A 26,052-nucleotide genomic window follows, 5' to 3' on the forward strand; every position below is an offset into this window, starting at 1 on the left:
ATATATATATATATATATATATATATATTCGTAGCTGGCAGTTAGCTCGAATACTACTTCCTCGCATGATGCATGGAATTGGTATTTATTTAATTTTTCTTTGAAAAAATTCAGAATATTACTGGTTATATTAAATACTTTATTTGTATGAAATTACGAAAAAATATCAAAAAGTGAATGCCGTGGCAGCGCCGATCAAGCTTTTAAAGGAGTTTGTTTACCTTTATATTTTCGCAATTAGCTAATTCTTTACAATTGTTATTTAGAGATTTTTAGTTTCTGAAGTAATAAAGTTACCCTTCTGAAATAGTTTTAAAAAAAAAACAACAAGACATATCATATGGTTGAAATAATTGTGATACGACAACAATATCTGTGTGTGTGGTACGTCCAGCAAAGGCTTAACAGTGCGATCAAATACGACTGTCGATGATATAACCTGTTGCAGTCCCTTCTCATACTAACCGTTTATCCATATGCGGCTTTCTTCACCAGGGCATGCCCCCACCCTCCCCTCTCTCACAACGGATCGTATCGTTGCTTACACTTTACCTGTCATACATGCACTATACAAAAACTATGTATTGTATAGTACATGTATGACAGATGAAGTGTAAGCAACGATACGAGCCCCCCTGTGTCCTCTCTCTCGTTATATCTGTATACGTGTTTGAGAAGCCCATTTCAAGTTTTGGGTTTCATATTAGACACCTTTGACGTAGTATAATAATGTAATATGAGTGTCATTTTAAAAGTATGTTTCGTGTGTTTATTACGCGTGTGCTTAAACGCACTGAACCGTTTTGTATTTGTATTGAATTAATGCACCTCGCCGAATCTTCCAAGAACTTGTTTACAACTGTAAATATCACGTCCATCGTCAACCTGCCATGAATGCTATTTTCGTCTGCTCTGTTTGAACTCGATGTTGACCATTAACGCACTGCATCAAGCCGGTTTTTATTTTGTTTCCGTTAGAGAATGGAACTGAACATATCACCTGAACAGGCTCAATAATACAAAGTAAAATTTTAGAAGTTAAGTAATTATCAGTGTACGTATGAGGTTGGAATTACAATGTATTGGATTGTAGTATTCCGACGCGGAAGTGGATAACTATTTGCGCTGTCCTCTTGTATGTGGTGGGACGCCATGTAATTAGAGCGACAACGAACAGAAGGTGACAAATACATCGAGAAGAGGAATTGTATACTGATCAAAGCTGAGAGGTGATGGAGACTTTCATTCCAAAATCTAAAGGTAAGCAGCAGAACAGTTCTTTTTAATATTTGATAAATTACTTATTCACTTGCACGAACCTTTTATGAGCCCTTTCACGCACTACCAAACATGGTTATGTGACTCGTCATTCTGATCGTACCCTTGGTGGCAGGATTACATCTGTAGTCAGTGTGGACAAGGGTTTCATTATTAAAAATTAGTATTAAAAAATTTAACAACTAATTACAATTTCCGATTCTCTTATGAACCGAAATAAAACTGCAACATTTGACAACAGAAAATAAGATTTTTGAAATTGGCTCAGGTTTTGAATTATTTAGTTTAATTGATCACAGATCTTCCTATTTGCTAAACGTTTAGTGACCAAAAGCTAGCCATCTGACGTCATCTGTTTAATTCTAATTAAGTAATTTACCAGATGATGGAGAACAGATTTCCAAATGTTGGAAATCTAGGAATAAAGAAAAGCCAATCAATCAGTTTTCTTTACGTTCTGTTTAAGTGATGTCCTTAGAATCCTCACACAATTAATATCAAAGCTGCGTATGCTACAAGACTAAAGGTGGACAAACCGATGATAACTTTCCACCCTCCCCCACCTCCCTGCATGGATGGACATGGGGTCATTATTTGCCATCGAATGGTCACCGTACACAAGTTGAATTAGTTACACCAACAAAGAAATCTTCAGCATTGTATGAAAAAGAGAAGTTTCAGATCAAAATGGGGCCAAAAAAGGTAGTTTTAAACGTTGTGCAAAACAAGGAAAAAGAAAAAAATTACATGCCATTTAGAAACAAGGACAAATGTTTTTATTTATTTTTACAATGCTGTTGGGCATTTCTGCCCACCTAAGACTTCCGTCTTCAATATTGAAGCATAACGCATACCGTATTCGACCGATTGACGAAAATAAAATACTGCAATGCTTTCCATTTGAAAAGAGGCAACTGTCACCACAATATTCTGTTCAAAATAATAATTGGTTTGGACACAGGGATATTAGCCAGTGTTTTCCTGACTCGCAATATGTCGGCCTATTCTGCGCACTGCTTTGAAAAGATATAATGTTTATCCATCGGGCTATATAAACGAAATACATTACTTTGGACTGTTTCTGTCAGCAGTTCAGTCGAGTAATTAGGTCAGGTTTATAGATACTTTTACAAAACTCGACTTAACAATGCCAGTAAATGGTGCGCAGAAATGCCCGATAACATTGTACATATTTAGATAGAATGCAAGGCATGTTGCTAATATGCGGACAGATTTCATTCCAGCTATCGTAGAAAAGCTGCATAGCAGTTAACTTGTACACCAACATTACCTCTGGGGAATGCATATGTGTTTGCCCTTCCTTCTTGGGTCATAATTTAAAACCGTTGTGATTCTCACCAAATAACAATATACCGGTTTTTGATTCATCGCGTAGTACCAAAACCATATTTTCATCAGTGGCTAAGCCACGATTTAAAATATATATTTTTTGGTACCACAAAAAGGAAATATATCCGGTATGAACGTATGGAAAGAAAATTTCTTTTTATTACATATCAAGCTTGCTCCAGAATCAAAGTTTAGAAGATTAAACGCACTCCCTTTTGCGTAAATTCGCCTCGCTTTCATAACCTATTCATACAAATACACTCATATAAATACACCTGACTTAAGAATGCCGTTAGATTGGGTTGACATAATCTGTCGCAGTAAATTAAAAACAAAATCTCTTCATTTTGTAAAGTATTTTACCCTATCTAAGAAAAAGTCCGATTCAGCAATGCATCACACGTTTGTCTTTGTGGTCAAGGAAGTAAGGGGAAATAACTTAAGAGAGACTCGAGCAGCGTCTGGTCAGATTTCTTTAAGGATGATTAATATCCATGTCTGCAATATAATTCAGTTTCTAGTTATTTGTTTTAGCTCACAAAGTACTCGTTTTTGTTGCGGCAGGTACAACTTTTTCAAACATCTTATGGCATGATGGGAAATCTCATATTTTTACATCTGAAAATGTAAGTATACATTTTTCATATGTGAAAATATAGGAACAAATTTTTTTAAATTATTTCGCCAATGGGTCTCTAAATTTCACACTTAAGTATATATATATATATTCAAAACGGTTTCCCAACGTTTAGAGCTTAAGGAGCTCTTCGCCAGGGAACCACGTAAACATACATTAAAAATAGCATGGCATATAAATTGTTTGTATAAACCAATTTTTATACCAATACTGTCGGTATAGGCCTATCACAGTGTGATCCACCCATGGCTCATTAATACGCAATATAAACTTTGTATCAACTGTATAATATCTATTCTATAAATCAATGATGAATTTCCACTGATAATTCATTAGCGACGTAAGAAAAGAAAAACGATCGTTTTCTAAATGAATTAAATATGGTACACAATTTTATAGCAACAATCCTTTCTGCCCCTCCCCCCCCCCCCCGTTTGTCTGTCTGTCTCTTTCGCGCTCATGCATAAGGGACAAAATACACATAAATCTGGAGTGAGAGAAACAGAATTTGGGATTGATCAAACTCTTGAAACTAAACTTACAGTAAGTAATCTGCAAGAACCTGGTTTGTCGTAACAGTACGTGTACACTTTCCTTGGCACCGCTCCGGTGGCCTAGTGGTTAGTGCGTCCACCTCGGATGCGGGAGGTCGCGGGTTCGAACCCTGGCCGAGTCATACCAAAGACTTACAAAAATGGTACAAGCAGCTGCCTCGCTTGGCACTCAGCATTAAGAGGTTAGTGTTAGGACTGGTTGGCCTGGTGTCAGGATAATGTGACTGGGTGGGACATCATGCTACATGTCTGCGGTATGACGCCCCAGTGTTAGACATCACTACAAACTGTCACACTGCAGACATCGTAGCGATATGACTGAAAAATTGATAAAGCTACGTTAAACATCTAAATCACACACACACACACACACACACTTTCCTTGGGATTTGTCCACAGTGTTCACAATATCAATGATACAAAGTTGCAACAGACGGTTGACACTGTGCGGTAAATGTTTTCGTGAGCCCCCAGTGCTAGAATTCACCTTAAACTGCCATAATGCAAACATCATAGCGATATGGCTAAAAGTGTTAAAGCTATGTTAAACACACACACACACACACACACACACTCCACTCTCTGTCTCTCTCGGTTGGTTTGTCAGCATATCAATTTTGCAATTAAAGCAGAATAATGCAGACCTCGTAGCGATATGACTGAAAAATTGTGAAAGTTATTTTAAAAATCCAAATCACGTGCTCTACTCGAATAACCAGCGCTTAGTTTCTTCGTTACTTTACTGTTGCTCATGGCAAGGTCCTTACCTCGGTTTTCGCGTCAGCAGAGCTCAAATATGTGTCAGAGCGTAGAAGAATAAACTTCGGATCTCCCATAATTTTTTATATAATTTGTTTTAAAAACAGTGGAGAACTTTGTTGAAAAGACGGCTAAACAGATAAAATTGTAAATGCCCCAAAGGGCAAAGATTGAAGATTGTAGCCATAGAGGGCAAAAGTTGAAGATTATTTTGTGCTTTCTTCTTTTAATCTCCATAACCTCCGTCTCAAGTCATGCTTCAAATTCTAAATATGTATGTACGTAGGGTTTAACGGCGCGTAAGCATAGTGCGGGCTCTATGGTGCCGATTTAAAGTTAGATTCTAAAAATATACAGATAAAGTTTGAACTTAGGAAGATACCACTCTTCAAAATAAATGTATATCTGTAGTTCCAGAAGATAAAGGTTAAAGATGTTATAATTTCTCGGTTACTCGAAATTCGAAACAATTTCGCAACTGTAACTATCAGGGTATAAATGTTAAAATTCTTTAAAAGGTATTTAAAATTGTGAATTATATTTATTTTGTATTATTTGGTGGTTTTTATTAATCATTGTATTTTATGTGTGCCTGTATTTTGTGACTGACCCTGTCTAAGTTCATGATGTTCCTGACCAGTAAACATTTTTATTGTAAAGAACAGGATACATAGCTACACGTTTATCTATGAGTTTGGATCAAATATTCAGATCTTTATTAATGTAAACATGTGTATAGTATAGTCTTGTTTCTGGACCTAGTAACGTATGAATGAAAGTTTCCATTAAGTGACGGAGTATTGTCAGAAAATGGCAATTGCGACCTAGCTGAAGTAGAGGGGTATATAATCTTATCTTAAAATTGCTCATTCTTGCCTTAACATCTTGACGTAGAATCAGTCTTATTGTTGTGTCCAGTTTTTCATTTGGATGGAATTAATTATTTTAATTATAATTCACTGGAAATACAAAGTGCTCATAAAAATTATTCTTGGAGAGAAACATTAATTTGGAGTTATAGTGAATTCAGAGAAGAAAGTTTGGACTATAATATTGCGATACATTACAAGCTTGTTTGTACATCATCAGACTTCAGGTGTTATGTATATTTAATTTGCATTGTTGGTTACTTTTTTTTAAAAAGTTTTTATTTCATTAAAAGGTTTTGTAATGCAACATTGTATTTTGGAATCAACCTTGTCCAAAATTGAGATCATGTCTGCTGGACCTAAATTGACCGTTTTTATTTTATCCTTTGTAAACAACTAATACAGAGCTAAATTATTCTCCATGTGCATGGGTTTAAAATAAGAATTAGTATTGCTATTATTATTAGTAGTAGTAGTAGTAGTATTAACCGCTCCGGTGGCCTAGCGGTTAGAGCGTCCGCCTTGGATGCGGGAGGTCGTGGGTTCAATCCCCGGCCGAGTCATACCAAAGACTTACAAAAATGGTACTAACAGCTGCCGCGCTTGGTGCTCAGCATTAAGAGGTTAGTGTTAGGACTGGTCGGTCCGGTGTCAGGATAATGTGACTGGGTGGGACATCATGCTACATGTCTGCGGCATGATGCCCCAGTGCTAGACATCACTGTAAACTGCCACACTGCAGACATCGTAGCGATATGACTGAAAAAGTGTTAAAGCTACGCTAAAAATCCAAATCACATCACAACATTATTATTATTATTATTATTATTATTATTATTAGAAGCAAACTTGTTTATTTGGTTCTAGGTCTTGGTTTTGGAACTTTCATATTGTATTTGACATAGTCTTGGTTCTGGTTTCTAATAATAACTATCATTTTTATTTTGTAAACATCAAGATCATTCTAGAAGGTTATTTTTCATTAGGTAATAGTCTGGTGGGTTTTTTTTGTTGTGAAAATGCTATATGTGACCTGAGGTCAAGTAGAGAACAATAAAATCTTGTAACAGAGAGGAATTTTCATTCGTGCTTTAGGTTCTAGCACAATCGAGTTGTATTATATTTTTTTATCCAGTATTATTTCGGGCTGGAATCAATTTTCTTCGTGTTTTTTGAATTCATTTGATTATTTTCTCTGTAAATACAAAAGTCATCTGGTAAAATTCTTGGACAGAGACCTTCACTGGAATTTATAGTGAATTCGAACCTGGGATTATATTACTGTGATTTAACAAAAGACTGTTGGCACATCAACACTGTACAAGCTACTACAGACACATCATCACCTTCAGTTTTGGATTTCATTTGAACTTCTATTAAATTTTATTCAAGACTTTAAATTATTAGGACTTATGTATGCACTTCTAGGATTATCTGGGATTTAATTCCTGATACCGTAAGTTTCTTTTTTTTATTACATTTTTACTTTGTATTCCAGGGAAATAAATTATTTGTTGAATTTTACAAAGCATGTTACTTTTAAGTCTTTTTTGTTACTTATTTTATATGCATAGGCACGTAACACGAGTCATTGGGATACTGCCAAGTTCGAGATTACATGCACATCAGCACGTTCATTATTGGAATTTATTTTGAATACCAATGGAATTCAGTTGGAACTTTATATATTTGGGTTTGTGTTAAAACTTTTAGGACTGTTTGGGAAATTAATTCACAATACTATAAATTGTTTGTATATTTTCACTCTGTATTTTAGGGAAATAAATTATTTGTTGAATTGTACAGAACTTATTGGCTTTCGCTTGTTCCTGGTACCTAGTTTAGGGTCATGGAGTCGTAACATACAATAAAAGATAAAGATAAATATAATCCTTATAATGTGTAGTTAAAAGTGTTGTATGAATCGCATTCTTTAGAAAGTTCAAGATCCTGCCTGGTATTCCTAAAACGAGTTCACATCATAACACGTCTGTCGCAAATAGTGGAAGCCGATACACTCAACAGGAATGCATTTCACTGTCAGTAGATGCTGGCAGGTGTACACTTTGGTTGACTGTCACCCTTCTGAAGGCATCCGCGATTCAGGTATGTGTGTCCTATACGCGATCTGATCGATACTACTTGTTCTCGAATAATTTTGTTCTACATGAAGGATAGTACTCTCCGATGATGGATTTAATGTTACAAAACTTGTTTTCCGAGTCTTCTTTTCATGTTTTGCTTAACATATAATACGTGTCAATTTACATAATATTTGTAGTCACTCTATGGAATATTGCATTCGGAAAAGCATGACGACAGATCATCTTTATGCTATTTTATTTCCCAATATACGAATGTGCTTCGACAGCTAGCAGTTGAGAATACTTATTTCCATACTTTGAAACCAAACGGATGCCGCAAGCGTATTCAGCATGTAGAATAAAAAAAATGGATGAACATGTTTAATAGGCCTTGCATTGACTTTGTCCTTGAATTGATGCAAAAAGAAAGAGAACCATCTTTCTTGCTTGCGATGCATTTTAAAAAATGTTGATTTCATTTCCTTTTATATTTTATCATGTTGGAGAACATATGCGCTTTTATTTGAAATGGTTAATCTTCCCCCAATTTTTTTTAAATTTTACATTTACATTTCTGTTTTATTCAGCAAAGCCTGAACGTTAGTTTTTAGCCTTTGACAATGTGTAATCGGCACTATATGGCCATGATCAATTAGCCGTTAAACCCCATATATGTGTGTGTGTGTCTGTGTGTGATTTGGATTGTTAACATAACTTTAAATTTTTTAGTTATGCATATAGTGTGGCTATTTATAGCGATGTCTAGCACTGGGGAATCATGCCGCAGACATGTAGCATCATGCCCACCTATGCGGGAGGTCGTGGGTTCGATCCCCGGCTGAGTCGTACCAAAGACTTACAAAAATGGTACAAACAGCTGCCTCGCTTGGCGCTTAACATTAAGAGGTTAGTCTTAGGACTGGTCGGCCTGGTGTCAGGATAATGTGACTGGGTGGGACATGATGCTACATGTCTGCGGCATGATGTCCCAGTGCTAGAAACTGCCACACTGAAGACATCGTAGCGATATGACTGAAAAATTGTTAAAGCTACGTTAAAAATCCGAATCACACACACACACGCATGTCCACCAGGTTACATTATCCTGACCCCAGGTCGACGAGTCCTAACACTAACATCGTTATGCTGAGCGCCAAGAGAGACAGGTGCTAGCAGGACATTCATTTCAACTTTTTCCCGGGGGGGGGGGGGGGGGGCAAAATTTGATGGGGGAGGGGGGCTTAACTTGACGGGCTTGTTAATTTTCGTATATAGGCCACAGCAATTTTACAGCACATGCAAATTCGGGGTGTGTGTTTGCAAATGCCTTCTCCTGTTCCCCTTCCCCAAATGAAGTCCCTGGGTACTATTAGCATTTTTATAAGTCTTTTGTATGACTCGGCCGAGATTCGAGCCCACAACCTCCCTTACCGGATGCATATATGCTTACTGGCAGGTAGTATTGTATCGAATGAAAATGTCTGCATGACTGACGTTACGCTATCATTCGCAATGTCTTTCTGCTTTGTTTGACTTTCTCATGTAGGCGGGGAAGCGTGTGCATATTTAATTCAAAGGTATAACGTGAATAACTTCCATCTTGCCTTTTGTTCTACTGTACTAGTATGGGCTTAAAATGTCGATCCACTTCAAAATCTCCTAGCAAAGTTTACAAGCAAAATTTAAACTAGCTCTCTCCAGCTCTCACATAAATGCATTCAAATCTGATTGGCTAAATTAATACCAAAACACAATAAGGTTGGATTTCGCGCCACAGTTTTACGTGTTTTGGTTTATATTGGTATGTCTCATCCCTCTGGTAGATATTAGCTTTCAAAGGAGGAGTTTTTGGTCAATATTATATCTTGTGCCAATAGGTTACAGACGTACAGGAAGTTTAAATGCTGAACCTTGAAACGATTTTCCGAGCAAACTCCGATACGGAACAATTAGGGCATTTCAATACAACCAGGCAAGAGCAAAATGCAATACTTTGATTTCTAAAAAAAAACAACATAATTCTGGATTTATTATGGCTCACGTGACTGATAAAGAACTTGCATACGAAATTTGGAAGACGTGGATTTACTTATTAAGCGAAAGGAGAAAAATGTCTGGTGTATAAGGTTTTTGGAATTAGGATTTTTAACGTAGCTTTAACAGTTTTTCAGTCATATCGCTATGATGTCTGCAGTGTGACAGTTTAGAGTGATATCTAGCACTGGGGCATCATGCCGCAGACACGTAACACGATGTCCCACCCAGTCACATTATCCTGACACCAGTCCTAACACTAACGTCTTAATGCTGAGCACCAAGCGAGGCAGCTGTTAGTACCATTTTTGTAAGTCTTTGGTATGACTCGGCCAGGTTCGAATCGACGATCTCCCGCTTCCGAGGTGGACGCTCTAACCACTAGGCCACAGAAGCGGTGGTGTTTTTGAATGAAATATAGTCCTGATTAATTATATCCTGGCTGGAGCGACTAATGATCTACAAAAATCGTATTAATTTACTTTAAGACATCCACTTTGACCTGAAAAGCTCCATGTTTCCCGTTGCATAAAAGCTGTTTTCTCGTCAAATGAGTTATGCATTCACACACAAAATAACAACAAAACACGTTCAATTCCACGTCACCTGGAAGCAATCTTAAACAGAATGTTTCGAGCCTAAACAAAGCTTCATTGTGCGTGTATAATATTTATGAGTCATAGTGATTCAAACGTACATGGAGTATGTGGAATCGAGGTTAATAATTTTCTCATAGCGAGAGATTCACCGTTATGCTAGAAAATGATATGCGTCAAAATTTCTGAAGTAGGTGCTGAGGTGTGTGTGTGTGTGTGTGTGTGTGTGTGTGTGTGATGCTAACTAGGATGACTAAACTTAGGCTCCAAGCTTTTTGTCTATTAAATATTTGTCTTGTCTCTTTCGTCTGATAAGTTATTTAAAAATATACAGTTTTTGATAACTTATTCAAGGACAAGCATTATCAGTGTGCGATAATATAGCTGGATACAATATTTTTGTGAACGTGTCGGGGAATTATGAAGAAACGTTTAATGTTTTATTATATATTATGTTTGTCTAATATTTTGCCCATCTTTTCTTTTTTATCTTTAAGCTTCTTCATGGTCTGCGAAATCGCTCAGAAACTTTTTTCTTGGCATGGTGAGTGGATTTCTTTGTTCTGTGGTCTTCGTCAGTTACACGAAGATGGAAACAATAATGCAACTCTATCCACAAGCTGTCCATGTTAACCGTACGCAGTTGAAAGACACGAACTATTCTGTTGTTCCAACGGCAGTAGGAGACCCACATGCAATTTTTGATCAAAAGGTAGCGCAGACGGAACAGCCAAGAAGCATTTCGTTTAACGATACACACATTCACAACGGTAAGTAACGATGTGTAGCTTTTTCCCTATATCCTTCACCACCAAGACCTGGGAAAGAATGTGTCGGTGCGTGCGTGTGCGCGCGCGCGCGTGTGATATATATTTGCACCTCAATGTAATTTGTCTGCTGTATCTCATTCCTCCGGGGGAGGGTTACATTTTTGGTTCCAAACAGAAGCAATTTAACCCTGTATGTTTAGTTCTATAGACGTGTACGCTGTATGTGTAGTACGTGTATTTTTCACGCACTTGCTTTGAATACAAACCTGGATATAATATATACTGTCTTAATACGGATTGCTTCAGTTGCTAAAGGTGAGTTTTAGAAAGAAAGTATAACGAAAATCCTCGGACGGCATTGTTTCCTAGTTATAACTAGAATGAAACTGCATTTTAGAACTGACGCTGTTTCAATATCGCCATCACTTATTCAGGTTATCTGTTGAGAACGTTTTAAAGAGAATCAGTGAAATATTTTCATATGTTGGGCTTCTGCCTGTCTGCAGTATCCTCTGATTTGGACCTGTCTTTTCACATGCATGGACATCCACTGTATCTTGAAATACATCAGTTTGAAATCATCTAGATAAAAACAGCTAAATCAGAGAAACATACAGTATGTTTGCTTTTGCTTTTAGAGAGAACAATATACTCCATGTTTAAAAACACCATTTTGTACGTATAATGAGCAACTTGCATGTGCCCAGAATGTTATAAGAAGAAAGCTTAGATATGTAACCAATCACAGTATAAGATGATCAAATGATCTCATTATATAGTGCGATCCTGATCAAATGATCTCATTATATAGTGCGATCCTGATCAAATGATCTCATTATATAGTGCGATCCTGATCAAGTGATCTCATTATATAGTGCGATCCTGATCAAATGATCTCATTATACAGTGCGATCCTGTTTTCTTAATTGACTCCAATATTTCTATTTGACAGTTTTATTAATTTAATTGTTTAGTATATTATTGTCAGTGTGAACAGGACGGGATTTTTTTGCTATATTTTCAAGATATTATGTGATGTTGTTGTTGTTGTAGGGTTTAACACCATTTTTCAGAACCAGATAGGCTATACATGGCGGGCATTGGCGGCCAGTGTAAATGAAGAACCCGGGAAAACCCTGGAATGAACCACCGACCCACGACAAGATACTGGCAAGCTTTCTCACATATCCACATTCGCCGAGCCCGAGATTCAAACCCACGCAGACAGAGGTGAAATGGCAATGATTTGTAACGGTGAGCTCCTTAGACCACTCGGCCACTCGGGGTCCCTTGTTATGTGATGCAAATCTTTTATCTAAATATACAGCTCTGATTGTTACGCATTTAATGTGCAATTCTGACGATGCTTAATATCACATAAAATAATAATTCAGTAACTACCCATGTCATTGTAATTTAATACCATACAAGTGTCCACTGACAGTTAAATACTTTAATGTCGAATTATTTCGATTTCCACCATGTGAGACAGCTGTTGATTTTTTTTTTGGGGGGGGGGATATATTTTCTTTGATGCGAATTCAGTTAATACACTTTCTGATGATGTACCGTCATAGAAAAGTTTAATTTCTTCAAGCAATGCGGCTTAAGTATCAAATTGGGGTCTTATACTATCAGATCATTTTAATTTTTACGTTTATATTTAATTGTATTTGTCCTTTGCATGTTTGTAATATCTTCACCTTTTATTTTTTGTTATAATGCCGTTTCACATTGATATTTAATTGTACATGTCTTTTACATGATTTTAACGTCGTCACTGTATATTTTTATTTTTGTAACGCTTTATGTTTACGTTTATTCAGAAAGATTTATTTCCTAAACATGTTTTGCAGTTCTTTTCATTTGTATTGTTAGCGCTTACCTTTACAATCGGCGCCATACTGACAGCCCTAAGCTGTTAAACATTATTACATACATTAAGTGCACAGATTTACGAGAGAGAGGTGGGGGGGGGTGAGTCTGACCGTCCGTTGGGAGCAACCGGCAGTCCCTTCAACCAATAAGTGTACGCGGCTGTATACGCAATATACATGTCGAAAACTTAAAAAATTTAAAAGTTACACTTGATCCAGCCGAAGACGAGAAGATACTGATGTTTGCCTAACAGGTTTGTATTGCGCATGACAAGTGTCATCCAATCAGTCATCAACCAATGAAATATCCCCTTAGTTGATAGCTGGAACCGTGATCGTCGTAAACACCTCTGATGACTGAAGCATTCAAAGAAAAGAACATAGATAACGCGTCCTGGCGTGTTCGATTCACATGATTGAAAACTGCCCCGCAGAGATGAAATTATTTATAGTTGTCGGAAGCATTTAGACGTTAATGTATAATAATAATAATAATAATAATAATAATAATAATAATAAATCGGTATTATTTCTTTGAGGAAAGAAAGGTTAAATTTAGTGATCATTTTAACAAAATAATAAAAGTGGCCGAGTAGAGACGAAACTATGGTTGTCGGTGGTATTCGGTTATTGATGTATAATAATAATAATAATAATAATAATAATAATAATAATAATAATAATTTGAATTGAGAAAAGAAGTAAAAAGATAATCATTTTAAAAACAAGAAAAAATGTTAATCAAAACATATCCGACAAAAAGCCGTTCAAAGCCGAACCCGCCAGTATGAAGCAAATAACACCAGACTTACTTTCTACACCATGCACAAGCTGTTCATGCTGTGTATTAAAAATCTAGGAACACAGTCAAAACTTATGGTTTCAGGCCAAATGTTAAAAAGTGTAAGGTATACTATTTTCGTTTCTTTCTCTCTCTGCCTCATATATATATATATATATATATATATATATATATATATATATATATATATATATATATATATATATATATATATATATATATGGTTAGGTATTTAACCGATACATATTAAATATCAAATTACTTACACATTTTATCTGTTGTTTATGTGTGTACTCTCTGGTTTTTAGATAACGATGAAGTTGCCAGGGCTCTGAAGAAAAAGGTAAAAATCCTAATCTGGGTTATGACAGCACCGGACAATCTAAATACGAAAGCCATTCACGTGAAGAATACGTGGGGTAAACGATGTGACTTATTACTTTTCTTCAGTTCAATTCAAAACGATTCCTACCCCGTCATACGTCTTAACGTTTCGGAGGGGAGGGAACATCTAACTGGAAAGACTGTGCAAGCTTTCTACTACATATATAAACACCATTTCAAGGATGCTGATTGGTTCATGAAAGCAGATGATGATACTTATGTAATTGTTGAAAACTTGAGATATTTTCTCTCTAAACACGACCCCAATCAGCCTATTTTTTTTGGACATCATTTCAAGACGATCGTCAAACAGGGCTACTTTAGCGGCGGTGCCGGTTATGTGCTTAGTAAAGAGGCATTGAAAAGGTTTGCTACAATTGGTAAAAATAGTACCTTTTGCCGGCAAGATGGCGGAGCAGAGGACGCTGAATTAGGACAATGTATGGAGAGGTTAGGTGTGAAGACAGGAAATTCTACAGACAAACTTGGAAGAAGTCGCTTCCATTGCTTCGATCCCGAGACCCACGTACATGGAGGATACCCGGACTGGTATTACAGTTATGATGCTAACGGTGCTAAGAAGGTGAGTGCTGTGCTCGGCTTAGTGACAAACTCGCATGCGTCGCATTTTATTGGGGCTTTTTACACTGTTGCACTATGGAGCTCTCTGCAGGTCATCGCCCAGTCGATCCCACCATTCTGCGTCTCGATTGTGCAACTTGTTTCGGTGTTTATGACATAGGTTTTAGGTATCATCTAATCCTAACAATTGGTCGAAGTTTATCAAAAAGTACATGTAAATAGTTATTATTTCAGTGACTTTTGAGCATTACACCGTGTTTTGGGACACATTGCTTATGTTACGACTGAAATATCCATAATGTTTCATACAGTAGCATATATATATATATATATATATATATATATATATATATATATATATATATATATATATATATATATATATATATATATATAGAGTCGACATGACATCATCCCTGGCATTCAACCATCGAATCGGTTTTTGCCCATTTAGACCGTTGTTTTTGATAGCAAAGAAAATCATTCTTGCCTGCTATTTGTTTTAAAATTAAATATTTATAACCAACAACATGATGAAATATATTACCAAGATTTTCCAAAATTCATTTTGAGAAATTCTATAATGATGAAATTGACACTCTTAAGGCAAGATAAAGGATAAGACCTGAGAAAGCCAAATGTTTTCTGCTACCTCAAGGGTGCACAACCCCGCCCGCGGGCCGGATCCGGCCCGCGAACGTGTTCTGTCCGGCCCTCAGGGCAGATTAAAGTAACGCAGAAATCTGGCCCGTGAGCAGTAATTATATTAAAGAAATTAGTGTTTGCTGCCCTCGAGTGGTCTTAGAAAATGCAAGTGCAACGCAATGCATTGAATACTGGCCCCTTATTGGTCAACTGAAAATCAAGTTATATAGGCCGTCGCGCAGAGATTTATGCAAGACTACCTGAGACATTCAGAGTTCTGTCCCTTATTTATAGATGGTGCCACACTACAGTGCCCGATACAGATCTAAACACAAAAACTACCAAACGGATTTTCAGTTTATTTCATGACATTAAATCCACTATGACAAAGATTAGTGTTTGGTTTACTTGTTAAGGCAAACAACGTGACCCCGTGAAATTTAATAACCACATCAGTGTGTCTGACTTTACAATATTAGGTGTTGGGCATGTTTGAAAATAACACTAGTGAAAATTCGTAAAGTGACGATTATGATAATGTCTGCTGCATATAAACAAATTATTTTTGCAAGGAAATGTTGCCAAATTTTAGACAAAAATAGTGACGGTGGACATTCCACTAAATAGACATAACTGCTTATTAAATTTGTAAGTATCGCATAGCTGTCTCACTCTTTTTGAATCTCATTTGTTTTGGCGGTATCGCTGATACATTATTCTGTTTAGCACCAAAATAATCGTAAAGTTAAGTATTCTGACACGAAGAGTACGTCTAGTTACTCAGGTATGGCATTATTTTACCATTTAAATATAATATGGAGAATAATAATAAAAATAACACCTCTAAAAAACAAGAAACAAAATAAAACAGTAAAGAATGCAGTGATATGTTATTGGCAAGTAGTGGCTAAGATTCAAGAAAAGAAACTTTCTCCTAGAGCACTGAAAAGTGTCACTCGTAACCCGAATATCATTTTAAAAATATCAATGTCTGTGCGTGAAATCATCTTTCTTATTATAACTTTATCTTCGGGTCCATGTATTAGAAGGCTTCCTAAAAATCATTCTTCACTCTGAATATATAATTTTTGTGATTTTCACCAGTTCTAGCCTGAAGCTTACGTCGGGTACCTGGATGGCCGAATGGTCTACGGCTCTCACCTATACAGATCACTGACATGTCACCTCTGTTTGCGTGGGTATGAAAGAAAGCTGGCTTGTAGCTTCCTGTGGGTTGGTGGTTCTTCCTGTAGTTTTTCTAGGTTCTTTCTCCACACAACAAGAACGACAGCGTCATGTACCCCAGATCTGTATCTGTCTCTTTTCCGGATGCGGCGATGACGTGTGCATGAGACCTTCAACGTCTGAAGTACAAATTAAGAGAAGGGAATTAGCTACTTTCATTTTTACTCACAACTCAATAAGTAACAATGTGTACGAGATCATAGTACCAGGTGGTCTCGCAAGACTCGAAGAGCAAGAAAAAAAAAAAAAAAAAAAAATCACCAGGTACTTTGGTGACGACCATTTTTTCCTCGTTAATTTCAATAACTATTCCAACTTCCCGAAAGGTCTTTCATCTTTCATGAAATATAGTGCCGAGTGTATCCGCTGCTTGTGTCCTTGCTGCAACATCTACAAATGCAACGTCTACCAGGACCGTAGAGAGCGATCACGGGCCCTGGGGTAAGAAACACCCGGGCCTCTCATAGTTCTTGTTCAAACAAAATGTTTCTTTTCTCACATTAAAAAGTGTTGTCATTCAACTCACTACGCCACAGGTTATTCAGTGCACAGAAACTGCAAATGGTTATTTCTGAACGAGTGCGCTTATCAAATGGGTGTACTAAATTGAGAATATTTAGCAAATAATTTAGCGAAATTGTTCGTTCTTATTTTGCATATTTGATTAAAATGAAAAAATACAATTAATGAACTATGCAAGTTACAAATTTATGTGTTTTAATATTTTGTGGGTTTTTTTAAAATATGTTTAGGGCCCATTTACAACGTGTGCTACAGGCCCTGCACTAGCTTAATCCGGCACTGGGTGGAGGGGGACGCTTGTCAGGGCCTTCATATGAAACTATTTATTGAACAAATATATCTTTTTTCAGGGAATAGACAACATCAGTGACTATGCAATAACATTCCACTACGTGAGTCCACAGAAAATGTATGACCTTGATTTCTACATCTACCATCTGCGACCATATGGAATCCAGTCTGGTAACCAGGATCTGAATCAATAACAGCATTACCACTGATTTCGATTTTCTTGTCCACGGGTTATTTAACTAACCAAGTTATGAGCGGAAGTGTTGTGCATTTCAGTGCACATTTTCAATTTTGTAACCGCCAAATTAGCATTGCGCTGAAATCATACAGTTTGCCATTATCTATGAGAACTGGTCAGCAATGGTTTAGGTGGAAGAGATTACATGAATGAAATTCCTGCCGTCATGTGAACTTTATTTGAAAGAGTCGATGCTTGTTTTGTTTTTCAAAACCTTGTCTGTAGGGAAAATAATGATACTGAAATATTTTATTTGGGAAAAGAAAAGTGATCCCACCCGCTCCACCGGAAGTTCTGTGATATGACTGGTTTTTCTGTGACAGTCGAAATCCTCACATATAACACTAATACATGGTCGTACGTTATGCATGCTATTATACTATTTAAAGTATTAAATGGGGCACGCTAGTTCATACAGATGACGTAATTTGTTAAAGAGGTATTTTCTTCATAAATTTTTGTCCGGTCATGAACAAAACCTCAGTATGTAAGTATTCGAAGGGGCCAGAGGTTGCATTTATGAATTTACAATGCTTTGAACCTCGAAATCCGAATTTGAAAATGACTGTTTGATGGCTCTATTGAAATCCATACATGCACCTTTAGAGGATTGTGTGCATGTTTTTACGCATAGTATTTGTTAGTCGCAAAGTCATTATATTTTACTCAGGCTAGTTGGTTCTTTATATTTTTTATCTTGTCATACAGTCATAGGTTACTTTAATCGAAGAAAAGTTCCTGCAAATGTTTCACCGAACATGATATTTTTACCCTAAAACATCTACAACCATTAACTCGAACCAGATGAATAGCGCACATAGTTATTGAGGAATTTATGTTTTTCTTCTTGTTGGTATTATTAGTAATTTCTTTCGCAGAGGCTTAATTGTTCAGTTTTCATTAAAAGAGAACTACTGCGTAAATATTTCTTTGCTTGAGCTTTTTCTGTTAGATTCAAAATGTCCGAAAATATTGAAATATACCGTATTTTCGCTCATTTAAGACGCACCTAATTATAATTTTTTTTTTTTGGGCACCAGACAGATGCCCCCCTCCTACCTAGCCAAAGAATAAAAGTGTTTTTATGTTTCACTGAGTCCCCCAGATATGTTGCTTTGTTTTTTTATTTTAAACAGAATTTCGATCAAAAATTTTAAATGAATTTTTGACGGGGTATTTATTTCCTAGTGTATTCTATAGGATTGTTCTTCCGAGTCGGTTTCGATCACCTGACTCGGAGTCCCTCTCCTAGTATCTTTGTTACCTTGGCTAAAGGTCGCCTACGTCCCGTGTTTGCTATGTGTGAATATGCTATATGTTTGTTCGTGCTATGGTTGTGTTCGTGTTGGGACAGCCGTCTATATCGAATTCTTCCCCAGTTGTCCTGCGATCCTTATAACATGGATCTTCTAGATTTTGTATATATTTATATTTCCAAGCTTTTAGAATAAGAATTTTGAATTTTGGGCGAAGTAACGGTGTAATAATATTTTGAGGGAAAAAAAACTATTGTTTTAGTGTGTGCTATGTGTGTGTCGTTCTTCGCAAATCTATATTCTACTGAGGTTAGCTGTGTTCGAGAGAGCTCCATATTTACTTTATTTTTTTTTACTTCACTCTCTGGAACTTGGCTGCCTTTACTTATTTATTATGTTTCCGAAAAGGGTTGCCAAAAATTTTATTTCCTATACTGTTGAGTGACAGTATAGGTGTTAGTATAGATTGGTTTCTATTGTGTTATGTCTACTTTTCCATGTCGCATGTCTGTTCCTTCCTTTCTAGCTCCATGTGAGTGTAGGTCTATCTCCTATAATTCTCAAAGATAAAAGAAAGGTATTAGTATTCAATATACATTTGCTTAAGTAGAAATGGAGAGGTATACGTTCTACTGTTATTTATCAAGAGTAGGCAGGAGTAATGTCCCATTGGGGTAACTACCATTGGTAGTTATCATTACATTGCCTCTCACTCTAGTTTATTTTCCTATGACTATTATTTGGCCACAGGCCATCATTGTTGTAACGATATAGTCAGTAATTTTATATAGCGTATTTTTAGTAAAATTCCCAAGATATAAAATGCTTTGTTGTTTATATTTATCTGTTTTGTTTATTTCTGCTATTACCTTATCCCTATTTATTTCTGTTTTTTCACATTGTATTATCACATGGAATTTAGAAAACGGGCCTCTTTTACACAGTGGACATTTTGGCGGTACTCTGACCATGCGCCGTCTCACTGCAGCCTCTCCTGTCAACCATGCATTGTGCATGTATTTAAAGCAGAGGCTTTGAATTTTAAGGGAGCCTAGTTTCATCCAGTGCCCCCATGCTCTGTCCCAGTTAACGTATAAATTTTCTTTTTCTGCTGTGCTTTTAATATTTTTTGTTACGTCCTCCCTTATCCAGTTATATGTTAAAGTTTCTTCTTTATTCCATAGTTCTTTTTTATCTCTATATTTTATTAGTAAATCTTTAATGTTTTTGAATTTTCTTGGAATTTCTAATTGTTTTATTAACTTATTATTTTTGTAAATATCGTCCCTATTTCTTATGGAGAATCCATAACGGTATATGTAAATACCTTCCCATGGACTCTTTGGTTCTACTCTTAGCCTCTTAAATCTATTTAAAATATTGCCGGCTTTAAGTAGTATAGGGTTGGGGAGTCCTACCCCTAATTATAAGACGTACCCATATATAAGACGCGGGTTTTGACGATTTGTGTAAAAACTATTTTACATAAGACGCCCACAAATATAAGAGGCACGCGGCCTAGCCATCTGCCGCACTGAGCAATTTATCTCCAGTGGTTTCCTTTCCTTAATCATAAATGAAAATTTGTCCAATGTTTCATCACCCGTCGGATGTAAACAAGGCTTCATTACCATTTTTAGTTGAGATCAAAGAATTGAAAAGGCAGGACCGCAACGATAACCGTTATCGTTTATTCTTATCTCCCGCTGGGCCAATAGCGGATGGGTTGAGTACCTGGTATCTAGATTCTAGAACAATAAACGCCAGATGTAAAGGCGGCTTCATTGATCTGCTATGCCAAGTCTTCAGCGGGTGGGATTAGTACCGTACATAGACCAATAAATGCCCGATGTATGCGGTTAGCATATATACCGGTAAACGTGGGAACGGTCTCTTATTACCGGTATATATAAATGAGTGATCAATTTGCTTAGCATTTTTAAAATGTATAAAATTGTCACGATGCCGAAGCGAAAATCATATACGGCCGACTTTAAATTAGACGTCATCAAGTTTGCCAAGGAGCGTGGCAACAGAGCTGCTCGAAGAGAATTTAGCTGCAGCGAGAAGAATGTACGTGATTGGAGGTTGGAGGAAGAGGAGATTAAGAAGATGAATCCAAGGAAACGAGCTCGTAGAGGTAGAAAGGCAAGATGGCCGAACTTGGAAGAAAATCTAGCCAACTGGGTGCGTTCGCAACGTGACGGTAACCGTGCCGTTTCAACGATAGCGATCAAACTGAAGGCTCGAATTATTGCTACAGAAATGAAGATCACAGACTTTCGTGGTGGCAGTGTCAACTGGGTGTACAAGTTCATGAAACGGAACAATCTTGCAGTCCGGTCACGTACAACTGTTGGACAGAAGCTTCCGGACGATTGGAAGAATAAATTGGATGTTTTCCATACATTTGTTCTGAAGGAAATAAGTGAACTGAAGTTGGCAGATGATGACATCATCAATATGGATGAGATTACAATGTCATTCGATGTTCCAGATCAGTGGCAGAGAAAGGAGTGAAGACAGTCGCGATTGATACCACCGGACATGAACGAACCAACTTCACTGTTGTATTGGCCTGCACTGCTGCAGGAGGAAAACTGAAACTCATGGTTATCTTTAAAAGGATAACCATGCCAAGAGAAACGTTGCCAGCTGGAGTTGTTGTTGTCTGCAACAAAAAGGGCTGGATGAACACAGAGGTGATGCAGACCTGGACGGAAAAATGCTTCAGAACAAGAAGAGGCGGATTTTTCAAGAAGAAATCTCTTCTGATTTTTGATGCAATGGCTGCCCATAAGGAGACAACTGTGCAGAAGCACATCAACAATGCTGGAGCCCACATAGCCGTTATCCCAGGTGGCCTGACTTGCAAGCCACAGCCCTTGGATGTTGCCGTCAATCACCCGTTTAAGACTTTTGTTCGTGAGGAATGGGATCGTTGCATGACTAGCGGTAAACACACCTTCACGCCAGCTGGTCGACAACGTCGTGCAACGTAAGTAGAGGCATGTAATTGGGTTCTTCTGGCATGGAAGAAAGTGAAAACTACGACAATAATCAATGGCTTCAGAAAGCGTGGGATAATTCCCGAATCGGCTAGCTATATCAGTTCTTCGGACGACGACTCAGCTGCATCCGATACCACTGACGCCAATGAGGATCAGTTAGCATCAGTTATGGAGTTATTCCGCGACGACGACAGTGAATTTGATTCAAGTTTAGATGGATTTGAAGCCGAAACTGGTGACGATGAAAATGAAGATGAATAGAACAATACGGTACATTGATTTTTGATCAAGTCAAACACTATTTAGTAACAGTTTATTATATTGTGTTTAATAAAATTTTTAAATATATGGTAGAACTGATTTTCATATTTAAGTCCTATATTGAACAAATTCTTCTCTTGTTTTCGAACTATTTAGTCTTGTCTTGTTTTCGAACGCACCCACCAAAGATACTGAAAATTCAAGTATCTTTGAACCCAACCGGATGTATAGGTAATATAGCCGCCGTAGTTTTTGCTGTGATAATTAATGACAATAAACAAAACTATTTAAACATACTATATTATATAAATTTAAAACATTTACTCCTACTAAACTTAGATCTGCAATAATTATACAAAACATTGAAACGAAAAGATTTGAAATTTGAAGTGGCCTGCATTGGATTGGTACACGTGGTAATTACTGAACACTTACCCAATTGTTTTTACAACTAGGAATGAAAATCGTGAAACGTGAATATCGACCGCAATAATCGTCCTTCAATATCACACACTGTACCGTTCGTTCGTGTTAAAAATTACTTAGATAAGACGCCCATTAATATAAGACGCACCCTGGGTGCGGGGTAAGTAAAATTTTGTATAAGACGCGTCTTATATACGCGAAAATAAGGTAGATCGTGGAGGCAGTAGCGTACTACCAGGGTGGGGTGGGAACAGGGTAGTTGCTACGGGCACCAGAGGTCTTGGAGAGCTGAAACCCCTTTTGATCCTTCATCGTCGCCCCGGGCGCCATTTACCCTTAGTACGCCTCTGTGTGTGGGTCATCTCAAAGTGCTACCGACTGAACGTGTAGGCCTACGTTGCCATCTCGCTTTCTCCCTATCTCTCTCTCATAAAATAATAACAGGACGAGACCTCAATCTTATTATCAATGTGGTAAACCAGAGGCGTAGCTATGATATTTTGCGCCCGGGGACGAACTATAAAATTGGCGCCCCAGCCCTCTCCCCGTTTAATCACATTTTTGAATATTACCCTTGTTTACTTATTATAATGTAACGTTGTAAGCCTCATTTTGGCGCCCCTGTACCTTGGCGCCCGGGGACATATGTACCCCCCCTGACCCCCGCCCCCCTAGCTACGCCTCTGTGGTAAACACATACTGCTCCTAAATTCACCCATAGCGAAAGTTGAATGTTAATAAGTGAAATTGGGTAGGAGTTTCAGCATGAAGAGGAAAGACAGATGCACACACAAAAATAGATGGACCGTCATCCTAGTGACATGAAAGTATAAAAGGTAATATTTTGAACAGTCTCCACTCCTGACCACTTTTCAAGAAATGAAGTGAATTTTATTGGGCTTAAGTAAACTTACTTTCAAAGAATAAAGTATGACTTGCTATGTTAACATTGAAATAAAAGTGCCAAATTAAAAGAATAATATGAATCCAGATATATGTCCCCCTGTCGCATTAAACTCAGCGACTGTCCATTTAATTTTCAAGGGAGTGGGGGCTTGAATATGTTACCAAAAATTAAAAATGTCCAACCCTAAAACAAATGTTGAGAAAATTCTCGCTGTGATTTGTGAACACAAACAAACGTATTATATCCATTATATTAGTTGACAAGAAATATCTTGAGGTAATAGGAAAGAAAAGTCTGGTTTGAAAGGAAATCCAAGGTGCCCCAACTAACCCACCCTGCCAAATTAAATAGATGGTCACTTAGCAGGCAGTTTGTAGTTCTCCATGGCTACAAGCTTTGCAGAAAATGCAAAACTCTTGTAAAGTTTCTGTCACATCGTAAGTTCATGCAGAACAAAAGCTAAATTAATAAAGTATGATATTGTGCATGTCATGTGTTAACTTTTTATGAAGACTTTAACAGTTGGAACACTCGTTATATTCGTAGCCTATTTTATAAATGTATTCATGTGAAGAATTCCTTGGAAACATATATATCATATTGAACTTAGGAATATTTATTTTAAAATGAAATCTTCAGAAAAGTATCATGTCTGCATGCTCTTCCCTTTTATGCATTATTAACCCCACACTGTTATAGCTGCATGCAGAGGAAATAGATGAAAATTCCGAAACGAAGGTGGCTAAGATGCACATATTCAAAGGACCAAACATTTCACATCAGTTTCACATGAGTTGATGCTGAAAGCTTTTAGAATAACCCTCTCAGAGTCTACAATTTTAATTTTAAAGATGGCGCTAAAACAGGAATATATGTGACACAACCTCCAGGTTATATGTAACAACATTATCACATGGCACATTATATACCTATCTCGTGACATGTCCCTACCAACTACCTTGACCTTAGTTCTGCAAGCCTCAGTTCATGACACTGTGTGGAACTTGAGAAAATATATGTTATGTAGTTACAAATAGGTTGAAGTTTCATTACAATTTCTTCAGTAGTTGAAAGTTATCCTTCAGCAAATGTACAAAATAAAAAGTTTACATTTTCACGTGCCTTGCTGTCGACATATATTGGTGCGGGGGGAGGAGGGGCCTGCCTATGGTATGTGACACATCGTGTAGTCGTGATAGGTACATACGCAGAATTTCCTGAAATTTCTTCAGCTGTCACAAAGTTATGGGCTGGACAAGCAAATATTAACAGGAGGATGGATGAATATAGTGTTAACATATTTTATTCCAATTTAAGATGGGTGTAAAAATACATCAGTAGTCATATCATAATTTAACATGACACTAGCAGTGTCCTTGCTTTGACCTTGACCCTTGGATATGATATAAAACATTGTATGCAACCCATTCTCTGTGTCACCATACTTAAATTCTTCCTAATCGTCTGAGCAGCTTCAGAACTACAGCCTGGATACAAAAAATAAAAAACCCTAACATTTAAATAGAACCATGAAAGTGGTTTATGAAACACCATCATATATGGATATGAGGCATATTGAGTTTCTTCTCTCAAAGTGATGGTTTTAAGTTCAAGATTTGGCAAGGAATGTACGCATATTGGCACTTGACTAACTTTTTGACTAAGACCACGAATGTCAAGATGCAAGACTGTTCAATGGCTTAAAGTAACAGCTAGGATGTCACAAGTAAGTAGCCTTGATATAAACTTAAACTTTTCAGATAGGATCGTCATGATGCAGGAATAAAGTTTCATCTCACTATTCTTGTGATTTGAGAGCTAGAGCCTTGACAAAAAATAGATGATGCTGATCTATGATCAAAACATTGATAAAATGGCCACTAAAATTAAATCGAAATTCAGAAGTTGTGAGTTAATTAGAGTTAATTAGTTATGAGTTAATTCGAGTTAATTATGAGTTAATTAGAGTTAATTATGAGTTAATTAGTTATGAGTTTCACTTCTAAAAAGCGAGTCATCTTCATACGTGAGTTTGATCTTGCTGATATAACCATACTATTGATATGCTTGATCGATACAAGCGATACACACTTAAGCTTTTATTTTACACGTGGAAAAATGTAATTCCATTCTTTAACAACAACTTCTGGTTCTGGGTGAGTTTGGACACAAAAGCTATACTGGCCTTCTTTCTTGTAAGTTACTTTTCGCTATTCATCTTTTTGCTGTTCTTTTTACCATGTGTTTTTGTGTGCTCTAATCTATAAAGGGTTACAGAAGACAAACATCTTTGGTCAAACAGGAACGAAATACTGAGATCTGTTTGTTTGAGAAAGTTATTAGCGAAACAGAAGCCACAGAAGTACCAGTTTGTTCTTTTTGTGAAGAAAAAATGTTGTCCTTATGAGAAAAAGGAGACAACCTGAGGTACCCATTAGTGACAAGCGGTCAGACAGCTATCACATTGTTGTTGCTAAGTTATTTCGACATGACATTCTTAGTCCAGCCCATGAAACTTTGGTGGTAATTTGGAAGTCAGTGTCACGTGCCTTCTACGGTATTATTTATGACACTGGAGAAGGACGGACAATTTAAATTTAGATGGTTCCGAGCCCCAGTCAGCAATGCCGATGGTTTAGTTTTATAAAAGACTCAAGGTGAAAGGTATAACAAT

General features: G+C 37.0%; 1 protein-coding gene across 1 annotated transcript; it reads left to right on the forward strand.

Moving 5' to 3' along the window:
• The first annotated feature begins 691 nt into the window (after positions 1 to 691).
• LOC149779549 (glycoprotein-N-acetylgalactosamine 3-beta-galactosyltransferase 1-like) lies at positions 692 to 19,598 on the forward strand. The gene is made up of 4 exons (XM_089940263.1): positions 692 to 1,260; positions 10,659 to 10,931; positions 13,919 to 14,577; positions 17,339 to 19,598. The coding sequence occupies exons 1-4, from the start codon at positions 1,233 to 1,235 to the stop codon at positions 17,471 to 17,473; spliced, it is 1,095 nt and encodes a 364-aa protein (XP_089796389.1). The 5' UTR covers positions 692 to 1,232; the 3' UTR covers positions 17,474 to 19,598.
• The last annotated feature ends 6,454 nt before the right edge of the window (positions 19,599 to 26,052 follow it).

This window comes from Sinohyriopsis cumingii, chromosome 17, assembly GCF_028554795.1.
Source record: "Sinohyriopsis cumingii isolate HCF-2022 chromosome 17, ASM2855479v2, whole genome shotgun sequence".
Classification (NCBI taxonomy): Eukaryota; Metazoa; Mollusca; class Bivalvia; order Unionida; family Unionidae; genus Sinohyriopsis; species Sinohyriopsis cumingii.